The following is a 25,159-nucleotide window of genomic DNA, read 5'->3' as shown; positions in this document are numbered from 1 at the left end:
ATATATATATATGTACGAGTGTTTAGTGTAAAATACCATAAGTCGAGTATATCTAATAATGTGATTTACTAAAAAGTATCTACAATAACTACTTAAAAGTTGTCTAAAACGATACTTTTAATCTTACAAATGCGCCTCATTGGAACGCATACTCCAACATTTACAGAATAGTCAGAGCATTTATGGCTCTTCGTTTTAACTCGAACGTACCTGAATCGGACGTGCTTCAGAAATATTTCCCACAGCACCTGAAGGCAGCACTCAGCTCCTGCGGTGGGAGCAGCGAGCTCTCCGCGGCCCCCCTCCTCCCTGCTCCGAGTGAAAACTGAGACAGTGAGGAAAAAGCAACGGGAGGACATACCAAGGAGGGAGAAGGTTTCATGTATTAGCGACTCTACTGCTTTCGGGTACTTTTTTTCCACCCTTGTTTCGTTTTTAACCGCACAAATCCATGTGCATCAATGTGACGATATCCAGCACTTCTCTGATTCGGCTGGAAAACGTCGTAAATCTGAGCGCGAGCACGGTGAACGACAGTCTGACCGCCGAGGGTTAGCACAACTGAACTCAAGTTAGCTTCCTCTGGCTAACTTAGCCTGTTTCAGCACGAAAGAAAAGACTTAAAAAAAAAAACAAAAAACAACAGATTTGTGGTTAAAATAGCTACAGTAATTAGTGACGCTGCGGCGTAGTTTAACTCGTAATGTTTCCTCCACGGATTAACTTCACGGACGGATGAGAAAGAAACTATCGACGGTGGAGGAGGGAACACAACAGCGAGCCAGACGACCACTGCTATGTTGGGGTTGACTGTGAGCGCTGGCAGCCCGTCTGAGAGCCGGGGCTGGCCTCACTCGGTGCCGTGGAGGCTCGGGGGCTTCTTCTTCCTGCTGCTGCTGGAAGGCGCCGGCTGCCTCGCCAGCCACAGCATTCCCTCTGGCGTCCACATCAACAACAACAACCCTCGTGTCAACATTTACATGAGCGTGGAGGAGGTGAAGAAGTTTCTAGGTAAGTAGGCCTTGGTATAAAGTCAGCTGTGAATGTATCCCAGTCTGCCTGTGTTTCTGTTTAAGGTATTCATACTTAGACGTTGGCGCCTCTTATTGGGATGTGATCAGATAAACACAGCAAAAACTGCAGGTAACTAAGGTGAGGGGGAAATGAGAAAAATAACATTTTATTTTGATACCAATGAATAAAACACATTGCGAGCAATTGCCCAAATAACACAACACATAGCATCCACACGGTGAAGCATAGTGATGGCTGTGTCATGCTGTGGGGTTGTTGTTCTCCAGCTGGGTCAGACTTAATAGAGCTAAATACAGAGTAAAGCACAGAACTTGAGAAAGTGGGAGAAGTTCACCTTCCAGCACTACAGCCGAAGCTACAATCCCATTTTTCTTTAGATCAAAGCATAATCACGTATTAGCGATTACCCTCTCAAAGTCCTAAATCCAGTTGGGACTCTTGGGCAAGTCTTTTCATCCAGAACGACTGAGCTTCAGCTGGAAGAATCAGCAAAAACTTCAGACTCTATGGCATATAAGCTGGCAGAAAAAAGAACCCCCGAGACTTTCGGCTGTAATTGTTTTATTCAAAATATTGGCTCAGCTTGGCTAAGTACAGAGCTACACTTCTCTGATTATTTGTTAAAACTGTGTACTTGTCCTACCTTCTTCTCAGTTTTGCGCAACCTTGTGGTTTGTTTGACATATAATTGGAATAAAATGCGTTGAATTTGTGCTTGTATGACAATATCTTATTTTCTTATGAAGTCATACGTGATAATAATTAGAAAGAAATGTAATGTAATTATGGTTTAGTCTTTTGCCCGTAGAAATCAAGATTTGCTCCTTAAATACAAGCCTGAACGGAACTATTATTTCAGTAGTTGATTGTTCTGTAGATTATTCTGATGATTAATTGAATAACTAGAAAATTTCTGAAGAAATTTAAACGAGGCCTGCCAAAGTGTGCCTGTCGGTTGGCACACTTCGTGGGCGTTCTGATGCTACAAATTAGCATCAATGCTAAAGTAAGCTACAATGTACTCAATAGCATGTGGAGATTGACAAGCATGTTGAGTAACATGGACTTATGCCATTCAGTATGTTGAAATTAGTGTACAAGTTAAAATGAGCCAAACTGCTAACATTAGCCAAAATGCTGTCAGTAGCATGTGGAGCATCACTCCATTCAATGTACTAAGCATGGCTAATAAATAAGAAAAATAGCTAAAAGCTTCTTTTAGGGAAAAGGCTAATGCTAATGGGGGCAGTGAAATGCAAAGGTTTGTGCTAAGGTTAATTTACTGTCTTGTGCAGCAGGGCAGTGCAATAACCTGAGAGAAAAAAGATAGTAAATGCTAATATTAGTTAGCACTACCCTGAGAGGAATATTTAGGCTTTTATTTTGAAATTCCGTTACAAAACTTAACGCGGTGTCACTGTTGCTCCCCGTGATTAAGCTCATAATTACAATCCTCTGTACTGAATAGCTCTCTGATAGCAGACGGTGTCCATAAACAAGTTTACTAAATATTGTACAATAACTGAAAACAGAGATGTAACTTCTATCATGAATATAGATTAGCCATAAACCCTCCAAATTACAATGAAATACTTTTACTTCTGGTGGGCGACGGAAGTAAGACCCTTAATCGTTTCCCCAGTAAACCTCCCAGGAATAAGGTTGATAGAATGTTCAGTTCCAATGGTATCAATGACATCAGCGGTTATGACGACACTCTATGATACCACAAAGGAATCTCTCTCTTGAATGTAGCTCGCAGACAGCGTTTTCTCAGACCTGTTCCTCAGTTCTATCGCGACAGATCACTCTTCAGAGCAAGTTCGAAATTAATCGAAGCAAGCGGGATATCGATTCCAGATATTACACGCCTTTCAGAGAAGCAAGAATTTACCAGAACATCGACATGAAGCAACAACAGATTGCTTGTGAACATGAAGCTTTTCCACCTGAGCTTTCATGGGTCGACATTATGGACCTGAACATCCAAGTCGACTACGACGCTGTCATTTTCCCTTTCGAGGAAGACACAGACAGCCCCATTGAGCCGGAAGACGGATCAACAGAGATCCAGGGGGAATCAAGTCCTTCCGGCGACTTAGAGAATCCAACATCATTGGAAGTCGAGCAGGAAACAACTCCCTCTGCTGGCTTCGAGATTACCCCCTCAGTGGAAGTCGTGGAAGAGAAAAGCCAACACGTCATCGATCTCACAAAGCAGGTAGACGATCTTAAAAAACAACTGCAGGGTAAGATTTTTGATCTCCATGAGGAAAGAGAACGAAGGATTGCATGCCAGGCTGAAGTCAAATCACAGCAGGAGGAGATTCAAAAACTGCAAAAAATGGTAGTAAAAGAACATCACCTGCGAGTCAAACGCGAACATGAAAGAAACGTGCCAGAGATCCACGTATCAAAGGTTTCTTGCTCTACCAAAGTTACAGCCGACAAGAGCATTCTTCAACAGTTGGACTACTTCAAGAGGGAGGCTGAAAAATACGCCTCCCGCAATAAAGGTCTGATAGAAGTCATGGTTGAAGAATATAGAGTGAGACTTAAATATGAGGAGCAGCTCAAAAGTCACACAGAGCAAGCTTCCAAATTCAAAGAACAGGAGGAAACAGTGAAATCTCTGCAGGGTCAGGTTGCAGACCTGAAGGTGAAGTTAAAACTTGCTCTGGAAAACAACCATCCTAGAGTCTCCACCCAACCAGAGGCTCCCCTGAAAATAGAAGGCTCCCTACGAACAGAGGAGTTCAAGGAAAGACAGACCTCCCATCAACCAGGGAGGTACGAGGAAAGACAGACCTCCAATCTATCAGGGAGGTCTAACGAAAGACAGACCTCCCATCAACCAGGGAGGTACGAGGAAAGACAGACCTCCAATCTATCAGGGAGGTCTAACGAAATACAGACCTCCCATCAACCAGGGAGGTACGAGGAAAGACAGACCTCCAATCTATCAGGGAGGTCTAACGAAATACAGACCTCCAATCAACCAGGGGTCTCCGTGCATAGCGTGGCTCGGCCTTTGCACCGACCCACACCCAGGTTGCAATCAGAGGAGTCCACACAAAGCCAAACCTCCACACAAACATGGAGGTCAGAGGAAAGAGAGACGTCCATGCGACCAACCTCCACTGGTTGCATGAAGGGGCTTCATGTTGGCGTTGGCATGAAGGCCAATCTATGCCCGGCTCGGCCTTTACGCCGACCCACACCCAGGTGGCACTAACCTAGTGGCACTAACCTAGGTCACTATCCAAACCTAGGTTTTGCTAACACTCGGCATTAATTGCTTGATTAATTGATCTCTCTAAATTGTCCTAAGGTGTGAATGTGTGTGCGCAAGGATAAGTGTGTTAGATGATGGATGGATGAATATTTGTTAAAAGTGTCTGACAGTAGAATATGAAACAGAGAATCTGCGAAAATGCATCTAGCTCTGCTACTATCCAGAAACATCCAATCAGAATCAAAAGGCAAACCTTTGGTTCTGATTGGTTTCTAATGCGTTGAATGTGTCTCAGCACATTCAACGCATTAGACTACTAGTACACTGCAGCTACACAATTGGCAGAAAAACACCCTAATATTATATCATCATTGTTTATACTGATTTAGAAAACAAAATGCTGTACAGGTTTGTCAAAACTATTTCGACCCATATTAGAACTTTGCATTGATTTCCTTCATTTTAGTAGCTGCGATTTTGCCTAATCCACACATTTTCCCTAACCCCAAACAATATTAGTCTATTCCTAACCCTAACTAAAACTTAATTAGCATCTTACCTCTAAATGTTACCCCTGACCCAAAACAATGAGTCCATCATATTAGGACCAAAGCCTGGTCCTAATATGATGGAACTAATGCAGTGTTTCTCAATTCTGGTCCTCAGGCCCCCCTGCCCTTCATGTTTTAGGTGTTCCCCTTCTGCCACACACCTGGATTGAATCTGTGGGTGATTAACATGCTACTGCAGTACTTGATGACTGCAGAAGAGGTCATGCTGTTCTGGAACAGCTGTTCTGAAACAGAGACACACCTAAAACATGCAGAGCAGGGGGTTTAAGGACTGGAATTGAGAAGCACTAACCTAATATGACACTGGACATATAATGGTGCGTTCACACCAAATACGTTTTGAGCATCAGGCGCAGCTGGTTTGCATTCAAAGTCTATGTGGAGGCTCATCGAGGGCCGTTGCGTCGTGCTTCAAGCCTCTAGCGCGGCGCGATTTGAACCGTTTGGAGTGTTTGACAAATCTAGCGCATCCAACGCTTCACATAGACTTTGAATATAAACCAGACTCGCCTGACGCTCAAAACATGTTTGATGTTAATGCATCAGTAGAATGTTCAGTTCTACTGGTAACAATGACATCAGCAGTGATGACATCACTCTTTGATGCATCAAATGAATCTCTCTCTTGAGTGTAGCACACAGGCTGTTTTTCAGACCTGTTCCTGTTTCAGAGTTATAAGTTATGAATCTTTTCCAGGAGTATTGTTAAAATTATTTGAAGGCACAGAATCAGCCCAGTACAGGTTCACATTCTCATGTTAGAGAGACTCATCTGGTATAAAGTTAATTTTTTGGTACTGGAATCACATTTATTAATTTAATCAAAGCATGTCATCATGTCCAGAGCATAGTAGCATTTTGTTGCTTTTGCCACCACTAGATGATATGCATATAAGATATAACATAAACAGCACCATTCAGAGATGCAATGAGTTTATAGCAGCTGTTCCACCATGTCTGTAGTTCTGACGTTCTGCCATCACTGTGGTTCTAAAGAGCAGCTCAGAGAGGCAGACTAAATTCTGTCTATTTTGAGTCTAACTGACACTGTTTTGTGTCAGTTAGACTTTTGTTTTGAGTTAAATTTGGCTCGTTTTTTGTTAATTATGTCGCCACAGTTACTCGAAATGCCAACAAAAGTAATAGCTCCCCTCACAGGATTGAGCCTCACGTTTTGATATATATATTGTGAGGGGCCACGCAGCGGTACGAGCCGCATTAACGGTAGTAGGAAGGGGCAGTTATTTTGAGGTGTAGAACAATAGGGGCCTGCCCATAGCATTGCATAGGGATTCTATCCCTATGCAATGCTATGGGCAGGCCCCTATTATCACATTCTACAGATTGTGGTTTCTGAAAAGATCATTCTAATCTACGTCTGCAACCAAGGATTATTTTAGTAATCGATAATCGGATAGAAAAAAATCAACGCAAATTTTTCATTTAACCGCTTAAGCTTATTTTATGCATAAAAATACAAAGAGATAAGGGTCATTTTCAGCCTTCTGTGTAAGTCCAGTCAGTTCAGTGACTTTTCAGTCTGAAATGAAATCATCTTTGTGCAAGTTTTTTTTATTTATTATTTCTTCCTGCTCTTCTCTTCAGGCATTTTTGCTGGCTATAAACTCACCCCGATTACCAGACGACTATATGTAGCAGAGTAATTCACACTTCATTAAAAAGGTTTTTAAATTTCCACTAAAGAGAAGGAACAAAATGGCTTTGAGGCTTGTTTGATGTTTGCGTAAAAATAGCAGGGGGAAAAACCATACACAACACAAACAACATACAACCTCCAAATCCTACACTTTGAAGCCTCAGGAACAAAATAGTTTATGACGTGGTCGTCTGTTTTAGCACAGCTGTGTACGCTGTTATTCATATCTGTGGTGCAGTGTGTATAATCATCGGCCATATCGATCATTTCAGCCATCTATGGTTTCAAAAAGACAAAAAGTGCCAAAGCTGTGAATTACTCTGGATGTTTGATTGTTTTTTTGTTTTTTTTTATTTATCTTCTTTGCATGTAATGGCATGAGGTTTTTCTCTTCTTGGAGGCCAAGTCTAAGTCTGTGTATGCATTGCTCCTTAGCTGTTGTTATAGGGTTTAAACTGTGTGGGAGTGGCTCCTTACACATTAACACAGAAACTGAAGCAGCGAAATCAGAAGAAGGCTTTCTACTTTTGCCAGAGTTCCGTCAAAAATGAGTTTTGTCATCAACCTATAACCGCGTTAGCATTTGTTCGTGGGTCAACAGCGATACCTTCTTCTATTTAATGGATTTATCAGCAAGTGAAAGTACATGGTGTCACAAGACTATGGTGTTCCCATAGTCTTGTGACACAATAGTTACAAGACAATAGTCTTGTGTTATTCAGTAATCTGAATAGCAGCTTTCTGAATAGCAGCAGTTATTCAGAGCTGCTAAGCATCAAACAGAAGGACTGGTTTGCTTGTGACTATATTTAATTTGCTTTGATGCTTCAACTCATTCAACACCAGACTGAACAGCCATTGTGAAAGGGAAATGCGCCATCATCCAGTATTTATGCTTTAACATATTCAGATGTAATAAAAGGAACATCTGGTGACTCAAGTCAATACTGCATCAAACTTTGATACTCCAACTAGGAAAAGACTGAGTAAATCGTGGCCGTTATAAGATGCAAGGAGCATACTCTTTCTAAAAATGATACTCTACCTCAGTTCAGGTTTGCAAAGTTACATATGAAACCAAACGACGTCTTAAATTATGTCATTTGAAAATACGGCCAGAAAGTTTGGCTACAGTGAACAGAATATCAGCACAAACATCATTCTATCAATTGAGCTGCTAAAAAATTGGCACATTGTGTAGCTTTTTCAGTTAAACGCTTAAGCCTTTTTTTTACACAATATTAGAGATGCATTAAAAGATGCAAATAAGCCAATAATTCAATTACTTTTATAAATAAGAAGTCAAAAATGTATGTTATTGCCTAAAATGGAATTACATAACATTCCTTTTAGTGAACGCTTGATCATTTGCAGCAAAGGATGCATCTACAGCTAAAAGAAAAATACTGTTTACTAATCTGTTTATTTTTTGGATTAATTAATGCATAGCAAAAGGTGCTTAATTGATTTATTTATTTTTATTTAAAGTGTATATATTTTTTTGTCCAGTTTTGGCTTAATTACTCACCTGAGTGTGTTATTCTATCAACAAATGTATATTTTTGAGTCTGTATGCTCCACATAACAGTTAATTGATGACTAAAGTAGTTGGTGGCTGTTTCTGTTATCAATTAATCACTATTAATTTCAATAATCATTTCAACCCTGCTCAAAACCTCAACAAACTAAGTCAAAATTGATTCTTTTTGGTAAGGTGTAATGTGTGGAGATGGAATTCTATCTGAACAGAAACTTGTTTTATTACTTTTATTAGTTAAATGAAATGTTACAGAAAATATACTATGCATTATTTAGCTAGGATAGAACACTGAAATGACGCAAATTTGAATTTGGCAGGTCAGACTTGAAAGCAAACAAGAAGCCGGTGTCAGCCACGACAACGCCTGATTGGTGCAACTGTAAAACAATTGAGTTTTCCTGAAATATTTCAGACAGTCATATGAAAACAGTGCACTGATTTCAGGGACTTCAGATTCAGCTCAGGATATTACATATCTGTTTCTATGGTAACTGATGGAAATCTGACCTGGTCCAAAGCAGCTTGGGGTTCCACTGTAGCGATCAACACCATGAAAGTGATGGAGAGGTTGAAACTCACTGTTAGAATCTAACAGTCTGCAGATACTAAATAAACATGATTACATTGGTTAAAGCATCAATTCAAACCTGTTTTCTTGGTTGTCTGTCACACATTTCAGCAACAAGGCAGTTCAAAGTGCTTTCCACCATAAAAACATCATACAGCCACCAATTATCAAACAAGCCACAAACATTACATTTTGTAAAATGCCATCATCAAGTGAATACACATCAAATATATTGATCAGTATTCCAGTATCAACTCTAAACTGATTTTGTTTTTAGCCTTGATTTAAAGGAACTCAGTGTTTCAGCAGTTTTGCAGTTTTCTGGAGGTTTGTTCCAGATTTGTGGTGCATAAAAAACTGAATGCTGCTTCTCCATGTTTGGTTCTGGTTCTGTGGATGGAGAGCAGAACCAGAAGACCTGAGAGGTCTGGAAGGTTGATACAACAACAACAGCAGGTCTATAATGTATTTTGGTGATCAGCATATACAATTTATTAGTTTTCTGTTGCTTAAATCAGAATCATTAGTGTTGGATCTCACTCCTGTTTAACATTGGGTTTCAGCTCTCCTCTCCATTGTAGCTACAGTCCAGAAGAACATTTATGTTTCTCTACATTTTTTTATGTTTTACTGACTGGTGAAACTTTGAGTCAGTTTTACATTTACTCCCCTCCTGCTCGTTCATATTTTCTCTGTGCAGAGAGCGAAACACTGAGGCACTTCTCTAAGCATCTCTGGTTGATGCAGTCTTCGCATAAATTTTCTGCTTTTGGAGCAGATGATAACTTTCCCAAACAGCCCGACTCCCCAGGGTTCGGTAAGGAAAACATCCTACCTCAGCTGAGCCCTGGTCCGGGGCTGACGGACCGGCGGCATCCCTTAATAGCTTTTCCATGTGACTAACGTGTAATGAACCTGAAGCTCGTGTTGGATTCACGTTCTTTTCTACTCTTCATCTCCCACATCAGTTCTTGTCTTAACTCACTCAGACTGTTAGGATTTTAATGGCGTTTCTGAGATTGCACTGACATAGTTTATCGTGATTTTGTACAAATTTATTTTTGAAGTCAAAGATTGGGGATTTTCCCCCCCCCCAGGTTTGGTTTAACTTCTCTCTTCTTTAGAAGTTAAGCCTGCAGCTCAGCCTGTCTCAATAAGTAATGAATCAACTAATCACATGATAAAATAAAATGAGCTTGATAATTTCCATGCTGATGATTAATATGTTTTTTTAAGGGTCATTTTGTTCAAAGAGACATCATGATCCATTGATCTATATGACTGTGTTTAATGCCTTGAAATTGGGCCTCTGTCTCTTTAATAAGCTCTTGCTCTTTTTGAAACCCAGCCATGAGGAAGGCATCACAACTTGGCTCCTCTACTAACTCTTTAACTGTGTTTTTAATCAGGATTGCACTGAGAAGTAGCTGCTGTAATGAGCTCAGCAGTTCCACCAGGTGTTTGCTACTTGCAACTGGCTAGTCTGAAGAAGCTGAGTGGTTGAGTCGCAGGGGAGGGCTGCTCTGTGAGGCGGAAGCCTGGAAACTGCAGGGGAAGCTTTGTCCTCGAAGGTCCAACCAGATGTTTTGGACAGCTGGATGGTTGCAATGGGAGATTAAAGGATTTCTCAAACATGAATGAAATAATCAAAGCAACACTCCATGTATGTTTTTGATGAGAGAATAACATTACAAATGATGTAATCAAAAAGTTGATTTTACATAATACTGCCCCTTTAATGGTGACTAAACAGTGTGTTTAATCATCGGAATGCTGTTTCTTACCATCGTGTGTTGCACCATGTGCTTCATGCTTGAGCCTTTTGGTTTAGTTCTCAGATTCAGAAATACTCTGAATCAAACTGTCCGCATTTTGAACAACTCAGGGCATGTTGGGTCCTCTCTCTCTCTCTTTCTTTCTTTCTCTCTCTCTCCCCTCCTCCAGAGGCTGAAAGGCAAAGCCCAGGCTTTGAAAAAGAGGCATGATTGGCAGCAGCATTCATTTCCTTCATGCCACTCTTCAAGAATCCTCTGGCCGATCGGAGGAGCTCCTGCTTTCACATCTTTTGTCTGAGCTGCTCCCGCTTACATGAGGTTCTGTAAAACTGAAACCCTTTTTGTGTGCGTGAGTGTGTGTGTGTGTGTGTTGTTGGCATTCTGGATCCCAACCATGTTGTCCTTTCTCCATTTTTCACGTCAAATTATCTTGAAATGTTTCTCCTGTTCAAGTTTAGGCTGTGGAAATACTGTCTAAGCAGTTAAACGAGATACAAGAAACTTATTTTTGTAGCTTTTATTTAATAGACAGTACATTTTATAAGGAAATGCATTTCCTTTTAAACTATAAAAAAAATCAAACAGAGTGTGTTTGTTCTTCAGCGAACACTCCACCGTTTCAAAACGAGAAACCTGTTCCAAAAATACCCGAGCAGGGTTGGTGTATTTGAGACGTCGCCTAAAGATACATCCGTGTTGACACAAACGGGCAACAAGAGTTTTTTAAATAAATTTTTTTTATAGGAAACCAGTTCATATTTATGTAATGAACTGGGGCGCTCCCTCGAGAAACGTGTGAACACGAATGCGGCCGCTGTAGTGGGACATCGGCGAACTGCGGCACTCAGGCTCTCTTGTTTTATTCCCTTGAGGCGCGTGACGAACAAGAGAAGAAAATTGATGCACGGCCTCTTTGAAGTGACTCAAAGGAAACCACAGAGATTGGGACTGAATGTGTGTGTTTCCTCTGGCAGTAAGATGCTTTTAAATGGGACCCTTTTGGTAGCATCTGGTGCTGCTGTTGCAGGGTTTCTGTAAATACTTAGCATTAGGCTTTGGTCAGAGGGGACTGGACTCGGTTCTGCTTGTTGATTTAGATGGTTGCATCTGGTTTGCCACAAAGCGGTGATGTCCAGACGTTTTCCAATGCAGGCAAGAGATGCCAAGTTGAAAGTACGGGTGGGATGATCGACTGGTATGAGATGCTTATATTGTGGTAGGTTTTGCAGACATATCGTCAGACCCTGCTGTGAACATCATTGTTACGTGAAAAATACTAGAATTGTTTACAAAAATAAAAAATTTATTCATTAGGTTGTAAAATGTGAACCTAACAAAGTAGTCCATGATATTTACAGCCGGATGTTGCACCGTTAGTGATGCTGACTGAATCACAGAGATGTTCTTGTCAAAGTTTCTAAGATCACCACTTTCTCATCAAATGCATCCTATCTAGGATCCATATAACCCTTCATTGGGATTAGGGTAGAAATGCAACAGTGAGGACATCCGTCTTGTTCCATTGTCATATCAGGATAGTTTTCATGCATTCACTCTCTTCACTCTCTCAAACTTGTATCTTTGGCTTCCTTTCCTCCTGCCGACTGCTGCTATAGGTTTGTTTGAGCCTCAGGCGGATCGTTTTCTGCCTCCCCAGTTATTGTGGCTTTCTAGCCTGATGGAAACCTCCCGAACACTGAGCGACGGAGGCTTTTAGAGGTGGCGTGTCGGCTCTGCGCACAACTAGCTCTTTGTTGTATCTGTCCCGGACCTGACCACCTGACCACTGCCGTCTTTTGTTCTCCCCTTTCAACATCATCCACAGCCTGTCAGGCAGCAGAACATGCAGACCGAAATGCCACAGAAAGCTGTGTTTCCTAGCACTGATTGGTCTCTTGTTGGGTTCTAAAGCCGTCTTTATAAGGCATCCCTGTTTGCTTCACTCCATTTTTTACTCGTGACGAGGTTCACCACCGGGGTATCAAGTTCAGCTTTTAATTTCTGAACCTGAAAGAGAAATGAGTCATTATTTCTCCTTGCCAACACTTGAAAGAGAAGTTGATGTGCCCTTTAGCAAACTGCTGTGAAGCTGGATAGTGGTTGAAAGCATAAGTCTGATTACACTTGGCAGTTTTCAAATATATTGTCTGAAGTTAAACCCAGTACCTAGTTATACTTAGATCTAATGTGGCATGGTTAGTCTGATCAGGATACAAGTAGACCAGTCTAACTATGACAATAAGATCTCTGTTACCCACTTTAATACTGAGAGCTAACAAATCCAACCAAGCCTGATGCAACATAAATTATAGGGCTAAGCTCGAAGTAAACCCGCCATAATTTGAGTGTGACTTCTCCTGTTCTTAGCTTTTGTTTAACGTCTTCAAGCTCCATTTTGGCACTTGCTGTAACCAAAGGTGTAAATTATCAGGGATGTGTGATTGAGAGGAGCAGAGCAGGGCGGAGCCAGGTGGACATGCATTGCGCTGCGCTTGTTTCAGTCTTGTGAACATCTGCACCTTGCTTTCTTTCCTTCCTGAACAGGGTAATCTGCCTGCTAGTCTATTTGTAATAATTAGATTAACAAAACTTTATATTATGCATTTTTGTTTGGCTTTCTCTATGCTGTTGACAACAGGTCCATTAGCTGACAGAGCAAAGATTACAAATCTGACAGGAATCATCATCAAAAAACAAGCAGACATTTTCCACACAAAGAACAGTCAGTCCATTACAGCATTAGGTTTTCAGGCTTGATATTTATTGACTATTAATAATCGCCTGTAATCAGTCGATTAATAAGTAATCATCTGAACACAGCGATGATTGATTAGCTAATTTGGGTCGCCTTTTGTTTTGTTTTTTATTTGAACCAAACCACTGAATTCCACAGCGCAGCTACATGTTAAGGTTGTCAAAGTCAAGCTAGCACCACTGACCTACTTCCCTTGCTATTTAAAAAATATATATTTTTATTTAACTGTGAAATGAGATACCCTTGGACCTTGTTATTTCTTTGTCTTAGTGTTGACAATTAGTAGCAAAGTGATACATTCCTTTTTTATATATATCATACATACATTTAAGGTTTATGCTGATAACTTCACAGCTAAACTCAATGGTAGTAATTGTTGTCTAGCTGTTTTTTTCCCCCTCCAGCAGGGAGTTGGGGCGCGGGCTCTTGCATGCATGACGTCATGTTTCAACATGTCTATAAAACAGCAGACGGCTTGCTTGCACGTCCTTGTGCTGCATAAATGTAATTTCTGGAGATTTTGTGTAATTTGAAAAGCTGCTATGGGTTCAGTTAGCTCTAAAATATGATAATATAAAGAAATCATGTCAGAGAGAAATTCTCTCACCCGTATGTCTCCAGGTCGGTGTTTGATTCACGTGTTAAATTAGCTGTGAACTGTCTAATTTCAACAACAGCTGGGTTTTTTTTTTTGTTGGTTCAAGGACCGCTGGTGCTGAAACAATGATTGTATTCCTCCACCTCGGTAGCCTGAGTGTTACCCAGGTGTGTCAGGAGGGGAGTTTCCCATCATTTCTTCTCTTTTGGCCTCATCCTTTGCTGCCGCTGTAAATCACTTGACACTTGCAGAGAGAAATGGAAATGTCCGGCTTGAAACGAACTGTAAGCATGACATGTCCTGGAATCCAAAACCTCATTTCCCACGGGCCATTTTAGAAGCCGGTCAGGATCAAAGATGCTCTTATAAATGCTGTGATGCTTTGACCAAACTCTGTAATCAAACAGCGGGTCTGTCACAGATTCATTTTGTATATTCATTCAGTCATTGCAGAAAGCAGTGCGTGTGAGTCAGGGATCAGACGGCAGTGGTTACACTTCCTTTAGCTCAGGAACCTCTTATTCCCAGCTCTCAGCCTGTGTGCACACTGACCTGCTGCTGTGTCCGTCACCTTTCATTCCTGTTTTCAAACTCGTCAGCTTGCCATAATTGATAAAACTGCTCAGATATAAACTTGGATGTAGATTGATATTTTCTGTGCGGGGGGGGAAACATCCTTCTCTGTTTGAAGTTGTGCTGTCCAGCTTCCTGGTTGAGAACGTTTTGAGCAAGACGGACACGAAACCAGCATGTCAATCTTTAACCCATCGTCCTAAAATATTATCAATATTTATTTAGATCAATTTTAACCTTTTCATATTCATCAGAAAAAAAAGAAAAATCACACAATACTGAAAAAGAAAAGGGCATGAAAAAGCAAAAAGGGGGAAAAAAAGACAAAACTAGTACAGAAATAGAAAATATTTAAATTCCTGTCAATGGCAAGAACACAAAAAAGTTTAAGCTTTCTTTTTATACAAACAGCCTCATCAAAATCAAAAAAGCAAGAATCTTTCCTGAATATTTTTCTGAAACATGTCTAACGATTTCCAGCTAAGACAAATCTGTAAAAGAAAATGTAATCAAACCTTACGGTACTTGTTTAGCAAATGATTTTCATACGTTTTCTTAAATTTAAAGAGTGAAACACACAGTTTGAACTCCTCCCAGCAATTATTCCTCCCCTGAATCCCTATAACTTAAGTAAATTTGTTTTTAATATTAATTTAGTGCTGATGATGGAGGAAATGTTGTTTTTTTTTAAACTCGTTAAATAATAACGAGTGTCCTTGTTTATTAAATTTAAGCTTTCTATTTTTGTTAAAAAAAAAACAACGCTAACGAGCAGAAAAAAATATGATTTAAGTGAAACAAAGTGTCTGTGTTTGCTTGTCAGGTGCTGGTTAATGTAACACGTGTCTCCTCTTTAGTTTAGTAAATTTGTAAAAATGTCTTTGTCTTCACCAGGAGAAAACATGGGTTTGAAGCAGGCGCTCAGAGAAAGCCTAGAGGGGACTGCGAGAGGCCTGGCCCGTTTTTGATTCTTCTCTTTAAAGTCCGTGTTCTGAAAGTCACCATCAAAGAGCCGTAGTGCTGCTGCTGCTGCTGCTGCTGCGGCTGCTGCTGCCGCCTCGGGTCAGAATTGGGGATTTCATCACTACGCATTAGACTTTGATGCAGAGGGAAAAAAACCCTCAGATGAATCACTTTAAGGCTCTTTTCATGTTGATTACAAAGCAGCATCATACCGATTTGTTTGCCTTCCTAACCTATGGTCTCCTTTCTTGTGCTTTATACTAGCCCTGCTTCTTATGAGTAAAGAAACTGCTTTCTTTCTCTCACATGTTGAAGTTTTTTTTTTTTGTACTGTACTTTTAAATAGTAGTCGCAAATCCTAAATAAGAAATGTTCAGCATTTCGTTTTTTGTGACAAATGGAGAGATGAAGAAGAGAGCATTCTTTAGAACAAAGTTGTACATGTATTTCTAAATACAGGTTTACTGTGTGTGTGTGGGGGGGGGGGGCCGGGGGGACGTGTGCGCGCGTGCTTGCGTTTGTGTGTGTGTGTGTGTTTCCTAGAGCAGACATGTTCAAACTTTTCGTCACAGTGGGTTGAAGCTGTCAAGTTCAAAGTAGATGTGGGCCACAAAAATTACATAATTTTTTAGTGGATTAAAAAAATTAAAACTACTTTATTTTTTAGTTCTGTTTAATGATATAGTAAATGCACAATATTTGACTAAAAACAAATTAGTTTACAGATAATTTTGGCAGATTTTTGAAAAGGATGCAAACATTTCCATATCCAGGTTCAGCATCAGAAGGCCAACAGTGCAAAAGGGTGAAACTGGAATCTGTTTAGCCTTCCTGTTATCTGCTGGAGGTCTTGCTCTCTCCTGATGTAGAATAATAAAATTTGATTGCTAGCTATCTTTTATATTATCTTTCACTCTGTTTAAATCATCTGTAACTTGTTTGGTCCACAGGTCTGGATGCAGAGCTCTACTACGTCCGAGACGACGTGGTGAATTTTTACGCTCTCTCCTTCAACATGCCTGTGCCCACTGAGACTAACAGCCTTTATTTCACATGGTATTCCAGGTCAAAGGTAAGGATTCAGATCCGTATGTCCCTAACTACCTCTATACACATTAAATATTAGTATGTTTGTTGATATTAATTTGTCATTTAAAGGTCGACTACAAGCTTGGATTCTTCGTGGAGAACCCTTCTGTCCTGAAGACTCCAGGGAGCAACATCTCCAGTCAGGGGGAGGTTCCCCGCGTTCCCTCAGGTCTATAAAACGTTCCATCTTTAGTTGTATTGCTCACCGCGTTTGTCACATTTAAAACACTTTGAAATTGCGTAATTTAAAAGAATGACCAGGATGCTCATTGTTCACTTAGTTTAACAATTTCATGTTGTTTTGAAACCATTGCAGCTCCAGTTTGTATAATGAAAATTTGCACTTTGTAGAATTGTTCTGATTTATTATATGAATACAGATTTATTTAATAGAAATTTATAAAATTAAGGAATTGGATTGTTTTGTGTTTTTTTTTAATCAAAATCACTCACTTTGTGGTGTTTATTTAGAGATACTTGTAAGAAACTTTGCTATATTTTCAAAAAGAAATAAAACGTGGGGGGCGGGGGGAATAAGCTGACAAGTTCCACACACACAAAACATTTTTATTCTTTAAAGAACTTGAATAGTTTGATCTTTGTAACCTGCCACAGTGCATTTAACTAGACATCAAGTAAGGCTTGGTGTAGCAGAAGTAACTAATACTGCCACCTGCAGGTTGGAGTTAGCAGTTACTTAAACTCAATGTCTTTTAACCATTTGCACAAAAGAAATTTGGGAATCTGTTGATTTTTGGGTAAATTTCTGCAATTGTGGAATTGTGAAAACCTGAAGGGGCTGATAAATATTACTTTTAGTAGAAAAAATATTGAGCTTTTAACCTTTTTCTATTGATCAAAGAGAAATATTTCAGGCGGATTAAAGCACAGGTGAAAACGTCTAGGAAACTGCTGCTAAGAATATTTCAGCTGGAAGAGCAGATTACCAGGTGAGGAAGAAGAAGGTTCAGTGAAGAAGTATTCATGATGGAGAGATCACTGAAAACTGAAACACCAAACTCTTGTTGCCACCAGTGCAGAGCTTGGTGGTGTCTGGTTCTCTGTGAACAGGTCATCAGTTTGTTACTGTATCTCAGAAATGACAGACTGAAATGCTACAGGAAGGACAAAGATTAAGCAAAATTCCTTGCCATTATTTGAGTCATCTGGAAAATCATTTGTTGCAAGAAGAAAAGCTGAAGGCTGCAGTGAGTCCAGCTCCGTGCCAACAGCCTTTCATCCTGATGCAGTCCCTGTGTGGGGTAAGGGAGTTGGCTTCCTCAGAGGTTTGTCTAAGAGCACTGCCATGACTAAAGAGTGGGATATGGTTCAGAATCACAACATTAAGATGTTTGACTTGGAGTCATGAAGCTCTGCTGAAACCCTGTAATCAGTTGTCAACAAGCCAGTGGATAAACTGTAATCAACTCCAAGCAGCTTCAGGAAACAGAAGGTCGACATCGTCACTCAAGATTTGTCCCGCCGGTCGTACGGTGTAGAAATGCTCCATGACTGAGACAGCTATGGAGCAAGGTTGATTTTTGTCTGGTGAATCGTTTTTCTCCAAACGATTTAGAGCTCAAACCAATTTTTAAAAAACTAGAAAATTCAAGGGATCTGCAGCCTGAGGCTCCTGAACCGCAAGAGGTTCTTCCACAATGGCTCCTAATAATTTTGACTCAAAAAAGAGAAAAGTTTTGTAGAGTTTAGTACTCCATCATATGTATTCATTTCTCTTATCCACAGACGTTGTGTATATCTTTGGCTCATGTCTGTGCTTCCTCTACAGTCTTCAGGGTGGACATCATCTGTTCAGAAAACGTGGATGAAGAGGCGTTTGTCACCATGCAGCTCAACCTGACCAGCCACCCCAACTTCACATTGCTCAACTTCAAGAGGAGGAAAATGTGCTTCAAAAGTACGAATTCTGGTTCTGGTTAGAGTTGCTTATTGCAACAAAACTGAGACAGTGGAGCTGAGTCTGTTGTCTGGATGAGTTGTTTTTTCCCCCATTTCAAACAAACAAGCAATATTGTTCCCATTGTATGGCAGGACAGCTGTGGTTGCATGAATGAACTGCAAACACTTATGATCTATCATTATGTCGGATCATAGTGTGCATGTGGGAACGGTACCCTGTTAACGTACTCACACCTCTTGAACGCTTTATGATGTGTTTACAAAATAAACACAAACTGTAATGTGTTTCACAGGGATTTTACATGATCCAACACTATGCTTGGTTTTCAAAATATACTCATTGAAGTGGTTTATTAAGGATTGATGATTCCAGCTGCTTATTGTTTAGGGATATTTCCCTCTGGTTTTACACGTCAAACCAAAGGTTTTAAAGGAGCAGTGTTACGAAAAATAAAATGTTTTGAGCTTTTTATCATGTTACTTTAACGTTCTGCCTTCATCAAAAACAGTGCATGTTTGAGAAGTCCTTTAATATCCTTTAATCTGTCCAAAACGCGTAGCTAGAGCTATCCCCACCTTCAAGACGAAGCTCTTCCTCGGAGTTGCAGCTTCAGAGCAGCTCTTCCCCGCAACTCCCCCACTCAGCTCCTTCAGACTAACAGTAACAATTAGGAAACACCTGATGGAACTGCATATCTGCTGAGCTGATTACAGAAGCTGCTTCTCAGTGAAACCCTGGTAAAGATGTTGTTAAACGGTTAATGGAGGAGCCATGTTGTGATGACTTCCTGAAGGCGGAGTTTCAGAAACTTCACAAGTTTTTAAAGAAACAGAGGCCCAATTCCAAGGCTTTGAATTACAAAGTCAAATTCCTTTTTAGTCATATTTGACATATACAGCATTTATAGCAAATGAAAGATATATGGTTTCCAACGCGTCAGCATTTTGTCCCCACAGCATGACTCTACCTCCACCATGCTTCCCTCCTCCCTGATGAACATTAGCAGAATGACAGCCATACCTTTGCAGTTTTTCTTTGCTTTCAAAGCTCTAATTACATACAGTCAACAACTAGGTTGTTTGTGAAGGTTGCCTGGATTTTGTTTTGGAATGTCAGAATGTAGATCGTCAGTGTACAAATGCGTCCTACGATTCAGATTTTTATTTGTACAATAAAAATCTAAATAATGAAAAGCATGTAAAATTGTGTTGATAAGCTTAATCAATGTTTTTTCTGACTTGTTGCTGTATGTGATTTGGGTCCAAATTGTCATATCAGTGCATCCATAGTGAAAATGTTCGAGGGGTATGAATACTTTAGCATGGCATTATATGTGGAGCAGATAATTTAGTTTTTCTTCACTTTTTAATAATTTGGTTCCATGAAATACATTCGCTGTATTTCTTGTCAGCATTCTGCATCTTAACTACCATTTAATTGACCACATTCATGTGTTCCTCAGGTTTAATCAAATCATCTTTTCTAATCTTTCTTCTTCTCTGAACAGGAATGGACTCCAACTCGAACATTCCCGTTACTGTCAACAATAACAGCGCGACCACAGTGGGCTGTAAGTAACCATACCTCCGTCAGGTCCAAACTATCAGAGCGAACTCTTTGAACGGCTTTTCTTCTCCGTGGGCGTCCATACAGACTCTTTGTGAGAGTAAGAAAGCACCGTTAGTGGGTTTGTCTTCCTTTTGCTGGGTTAGGATGGAGAAACACAAGGCCATCGGAGCGTTTTTAAAGTAGTGACTTTAAAGTGAAACCTTAGGGGCACTTAAAGCTCTCCTTTCTTATTCAAGTTTGTATTTTTTTTAACAACAGCTTAATTTTTTTTTTATCTCTTCCTGTCTTGCAGTGTAAACACTGTTTAATCCTCACCCAGGTTTTCTCTATTTACCGTCATCCTTTTGGGTTTTTTTTCTTAACAGTTGACGGTGTGGCCACGCCCACCACCTCCACCCAGGTGTTCTACATCAGCGTGAGCGTCTGCTGCATCGTTATATTTCTGGTGGCCATCATCCTGGCCATCCTCCACCTGCACAGCGTCAAGAGGGTGGAGATGGAGGACAGGTTGGAGTTTTCATCCAGTTGTGCTCATTAATGTCCTGTTTGTAGCAGTTAGAGCTCTGACAGGCACTCACCTGAAATGCATTTTCTGCCGAATGCAATTAAGTTTGGTCCCAAATAAAAAGCTAAAACTTTCAGTTTTAGCTTAGATATGTTAGGTTTGTTCATTTAAAGCTGTGGTGCAAATTACTTTTCTCTTTGAAGCAACCTGAGTTCAAAGGAGGAAGAAAATCAGTTTAATCTGAACCTTTATTGACTTTTCCGACTAAAAATTGCTTCTTCTTTTTTGTTAAAACACTTCACCTGTTTTGCCTGGAGTTAAACTCTACTCACAACTCAGAAAGTCTCATTTGATTTAAAATCTTTTAATAAATATTCCTCTATTGAATTATGCTTTCCTAATTTCTTCTTGGCCCCTAATTGAAGTTTCATGATAGTTTAGTAATTCCTTGTATTCTTCAAGACTAACAGGAGAAGGTAGCCTACCTATTGTTGACTTGATAACCTTTCCTATCTGTTGTTGCTGAAAGTATTCAAGAACCATAAACTTTTTCTGTTTTTTCCCCACCACATCCACAAGATTCAAGGTCTTTTATTTGCTAGAACACCCCAAAGTCAAAAAGGAAAGAAAAGTAGAACAATAATGACGCATGATTGCCATTTGTTTCACAGGTAAATGTCTGATGCCATTGCTTTCCTGAAAAAAAACTGCGTATTACCTTTTTTTTTTGTATTGAGCTGGACCGTAGAATATTGTGCCGACTCGTACCACACTTGTGCTTTTATTTGAGAAAAAAAAATAACAAAGAGCTCATATGTAAAAAATATGTTTCCTTTTTCTTCCACTTTGCGGTTAAGCAGCATGATGTGGTTTGTCTTCTCATAAAATCCCAGTAAAATAACGACCCTGCTTGCTTTTTGAAATCTGGCAAATTCTGAAATGGTTCAGAAGCTGTACATGCCTTAGCTAAGCATGTACAGCTCTGCACATTGTTAGGCTCTAAAAATTAGCATAGATTCTCAATAGAGAAACGTTTGTGACATTACTTTCTTGTACCATTTCTATTCCAGTCCCTCCAGGATGTCGCGATCGCAACTATTAATGCAAATTCACTCATTCGCAAACTTTATGTGTAGTTACAAGTTTTAGCAGTCATCGCTACATTACGGATAAATCTGACCAATCACCTTAAGATTTTCTGTATTTCTTTCGTTTCTGACCAACCACTGCAACTCGGCTGAATTTTACCAATTCCTTTGGCCCTTTTCAAATTTAACTTCCTTTTCTCTTGAAAGCCGAACCTGGAAGATGAAGGTATGTGTGACGCTAAGCGTTAGCCTTTACCGTTTTCTGCTTTACAAAAACCACTTTGAGCTGTTCTGAAGGATTTGCTCCTACTTTGTAAATGTTTCATGTTAACTTGAATGACCAATATGAAATTCTTCTTTTGCACTCCGTCAACTACTCAGGATATGATTTCCTTTGTATTAAGGCTTCTGTCTCTATAAGGTACATGAAAACGTCATTTTCACTTTAAATATTAACCTTGTTAAAATCCTGTCTTTTTTGGGAAGGTTATGTGCAGCAATTTCAACTTTTTTGAAAGAAATATAGCTTAACTAAAAACTTGCAACTTTGACCACAACATTTTCAAAAAGTTGCCTCAAAATCAGTAACTTTAGGGCGCAACAACCACAAAGAAAGATGGCAGCATCCTGGAGGGATTGAAAATACTGGAGTCCACTTTTCCCTGCTATCACAGAGAAAAAAGCAGGGATAAAAGTTAGCTTCGTCCCTATTTTAATATGCAGTTGAAGTATTCGAGCTTGAAAAACCATACATGTTCTTATTGTGTTCCGAATATATATATATATATTATTTTTTTTTGTGAAATGTTTTTTTTTTGGAAAGTGCCTCGAGGCAACATTTGCTGTAAATTGGCGCTCTAGAAATAAGACGGAACTGAATTGGATTGAAACTAGATAACAAAAACCAAATTAGTGTTTGTTTTTGTTTTTTTCATTTGATCTCTGCTGTTTGATCACCTGCATCATGTTTTCTTTCCTCTGTGTCAGTGTGAGTGACAGCGGAAGCTCACAGGGTCTCTCTCAGCCGTCCACCCAGACCACTCAGTACCTGAGGGCCGACACGCCAAACAACGCCGCTTCCGTCACCAGTAAGGTGTTCTTGCTCCATCTGCACTGTGTGTGTGTGTGCGTGTGCATTCGGCGTTCACACCGTTATCCTCCACATTAGATTAGATTAGATCCATAACTCCGTCCGGCGTGCTATTTATTTATTTTTTTTATACTGTCGCCCTGCCGGCATCGGCAAACTGCAGATGCTTTTCCAAATCTAATAGTCGGCTGAATAACACAATTAGCCTCACTCGGTATCATATGATGACAAATGCAGCCACTGCTGAGGTGTTTGTCTGTCTTTTTATGGCTGTCAGCCCTGTGACCTCCTCTGCTCTGCGCAGCGTGTAAATATCAGCACCATGTGCTTCGCATCAGGCAGCGGTTGCCGGGGGGGGTAGAAAAGGCAACCTTTTCATGCCGGACCTGGCAGGAAGTGATCAAACCACTAATTGATGCGATTACAGAACCTGCTGGGAAAGGTAGACCTGTGCTAACAAACTTCAATGCTACATATAAACAAAACAACCCTGAACCTTTCTGAAGCGTCGGATTTGAGCGCAGATGTGATGAGCTCTCGCTGGTTCTGCCTGAGGATGTCTGGAGCTGTTCAGTCCCTCCGCTATTACAAACCACTCTGAAGTTCATCGTATTGGGGGGGGCATTAACTAAAGACTTGGCTCTTGACACCTTTAATTCATTAGGCGGTTCTTAATGAGGTCAAAGTTGAACTGGTGAACTCTTGCAGGTTTTTTTTGTTGTTCCGTTTCATAACTTCTAGTCTCTTTCATCTGCTAAGCGTTTTCTTTCCCCACTCATTAGAAACAGGGTTCTAAACTGGATTTAGGAATTGACCCTCGCCACATTAATGTTTCCTCTGATTTGTTTGATTTATTTATCTATTGACCATCACTAGTAATAAAACTGTTAGAATAAGGAGGTTTTAGCATTCACTGAAAACAACATGTCAGCGTTTTTGGCCGCTAGATGCATGACAGCAGTCGTATTTTTTCTTTTTTTTTCTTTCTGGTTTTGGATGTTTTCCGGATAGGTAATTTGCTGCAGGTGCCTCAGTGCTCTTAAGGTCAGAATTATTTGATTTTCCATTGTGGATCACACCAGATACTGTGCAGCGCCAAAGTTTCCACTCTCCTTGAACTTTTCTTTTTTTTCTAATTTTGCAACCATACCTTTCAACATATTTAGCTGGAATTTAGTAACATACAGCTGGGAAGTTATTCTGATGCCCCTTAATAAAGTCCAGCACAACTTAGGACCTTCAGAAGTCAGAGAGGATTTCTGGTTTTGATTTATTTTTTTTAATTTTTTTATTTTGCGATGTCGTTGATTGCAATAACTAAATCCGACCACAATGTGACTTGTATGTGAACAGTTTGCTACAACAAAGCGACCGGCATGCACAGAAAAACAGTGTAGACGTCACACAACAGTGCATTGTTTACAGAAGTAATAATGTTTATGGATTAGGTTTTAAGGATTATTCAGCAATGGCGGCCGACGGTATGGAAGGAAGTTGGTGAAAAACCAAAATCAATGGTCTTTTGTGGTGCATCGACTGCAACTTCTGTAGAAAACTCTGTATCAATGTGTAGTCAGAACTAAGAGGGGTGGGATTGTGATGCGCTTCAATGACACAGATGCCTTTCAAAAGTTGGTAAATATAATTTTCAGCCGTTGTCCTAATTTTACCGCGTTTTGCTTCTTCTGGTGTAGAATTCTGACGCAAGTCTCACGTCAAGTCACATCTGGGGAAGAAAACAGATTTGGGTCACATTTGCCTGCTGCATGATTGTAGCTTTAGCTAGGAAATATTCAATTGCATGTTGGGATTTATTCTCTCTATAAATGCAGCTGTTCAATGAAGGCCTTGGTTTGTTAGAGAACATTAGTGAATCTTAAATAAGATGAAAAGTGACTCTTTTATCCTCTTCTTGTTTGTTACACATGAGTTGATTCAGCTCTGCAGAGGTAAATCACCTGTTAGATTAACTGGAATGCTTTAGTTTGTTATGTTGAGAACCAGTGATAAAATGTCAATCATTGATCCATCACTGCCCTCTTGTGGATTAAATCTGCATTTCATCTTTTTGCCTTTTCTCTCTGTCTTATACCAATACATTAACCCAGAGCTATATTGTGAAATTCACCCCAGCAAGCCCAGTTTAACGGACGTGTAAGGAAACTGAAAATCAGATGCATTTACATCCATTTGTCCGTTCAGGTGCCGTTGTAATTTGTGTGAGCAAACCTTGTAATTGCTTATTTCTCCCTTTCTTTCTCTCTCCTTCCACTCCCTGCTTTCCCCTCCTGTCATTAGACAATCACCCTGGCTCTGCACCCATTCTCCAGCTTGCCGCCTCCTCCTTCCAAAACCCAGGTGCCCCCCCTCATGAAACCAAAAGTAAGTTCATTAGGAAGAGGAATCATAAACGCAATGCCACAGCACACGCTACGCTATTGCCACACTTTACCAGCTCCAACAAATGCTCCCTCAGGGCTTCAGGTACTCAGCTTGGCTTGGATAGAAAAACCTCTGAGTCTTAACTTTTTTGTGTGTTTTAGTTTTTAATAACGTGAGAAAATTCTGATATCAGGGCACCAATGGACATCAAAGAATAAAGATCTGTTCGTTTAATTTAAGGATT

The 25,159-nt window shown here is 40.1% G+C and overlaps 1 protein-coding gene across 2 annotated transcripts in view; it reads left to right on the top strand.

Annotated features, from left to right (window-relative positions):
• Window positions 1-277: 277 nt before the first annotated feature.
• The window catches only part of ryk (receptor-like tyrosine kinase), a 44,742-nt gene continuing 19,860 nt past the window's right edge, over window positions 278-25,159 (top strand). Inside the window, exons 1-8 of one of the 2 annotated variants that reach the window (XM_023339744.1) lie at window positions 279-1,011; window positions 16,222-16,343; window positions 16,430-16,529; window positions 18,150-18,278; window positions 19,789-19,851; window positions 20,216-20,357; window positions 22,431-22,531; window positions 24,832-24,915. In XM_023339744.1, coding sequence (XP_023195512.1) covers window positions 798-1,011; window positions 16,222-16,343; window positions 16,430-16,529; window positions 18,150-18,278; window positions 19,789-19,851; window positions 20,216-20,357; window positions 22,431-22,531; window positions 24,832-24,915 — 955 coding nt within the window. In that variant the 5' untranslated portion in view covers window positions 279-797. Of the gene's footprint in view, window positions 1,012-16,221; window positions 16,344-16,429; window positions 16,530-18,149; window positions 18,279-19,788; window positions 19,852-20,215; window positions 20,358-22,430; window positions 22,532-24,831; window positions 24,916-25,159 lie in introns of both variants that reach the window. The other variant, XM_023339745.1, reaches the window with a different exon arrangement.

Source organism: Xiphophorus maculatus, chromosome 9 (genome assembly GCF_002775205.1).
Source record: "Xiphophorus maculatus strain JP 163 A chromosome 9, X_maculatus-5.0-male, whole genome shotgun sequence".
NCBI classification, from domain to species: Eukaryota; Metazoa; Chordata; class Actinopteri; order Cyprinodontiformes; family Poeciliidae; genus Xiphophorus; species Xiphophorus maculatus.
The sequence above is the reverse complement of the archived record's forward strand: the minus strand, read 5'-3'. Positions and strand labels throughout refer to the sequence as shown.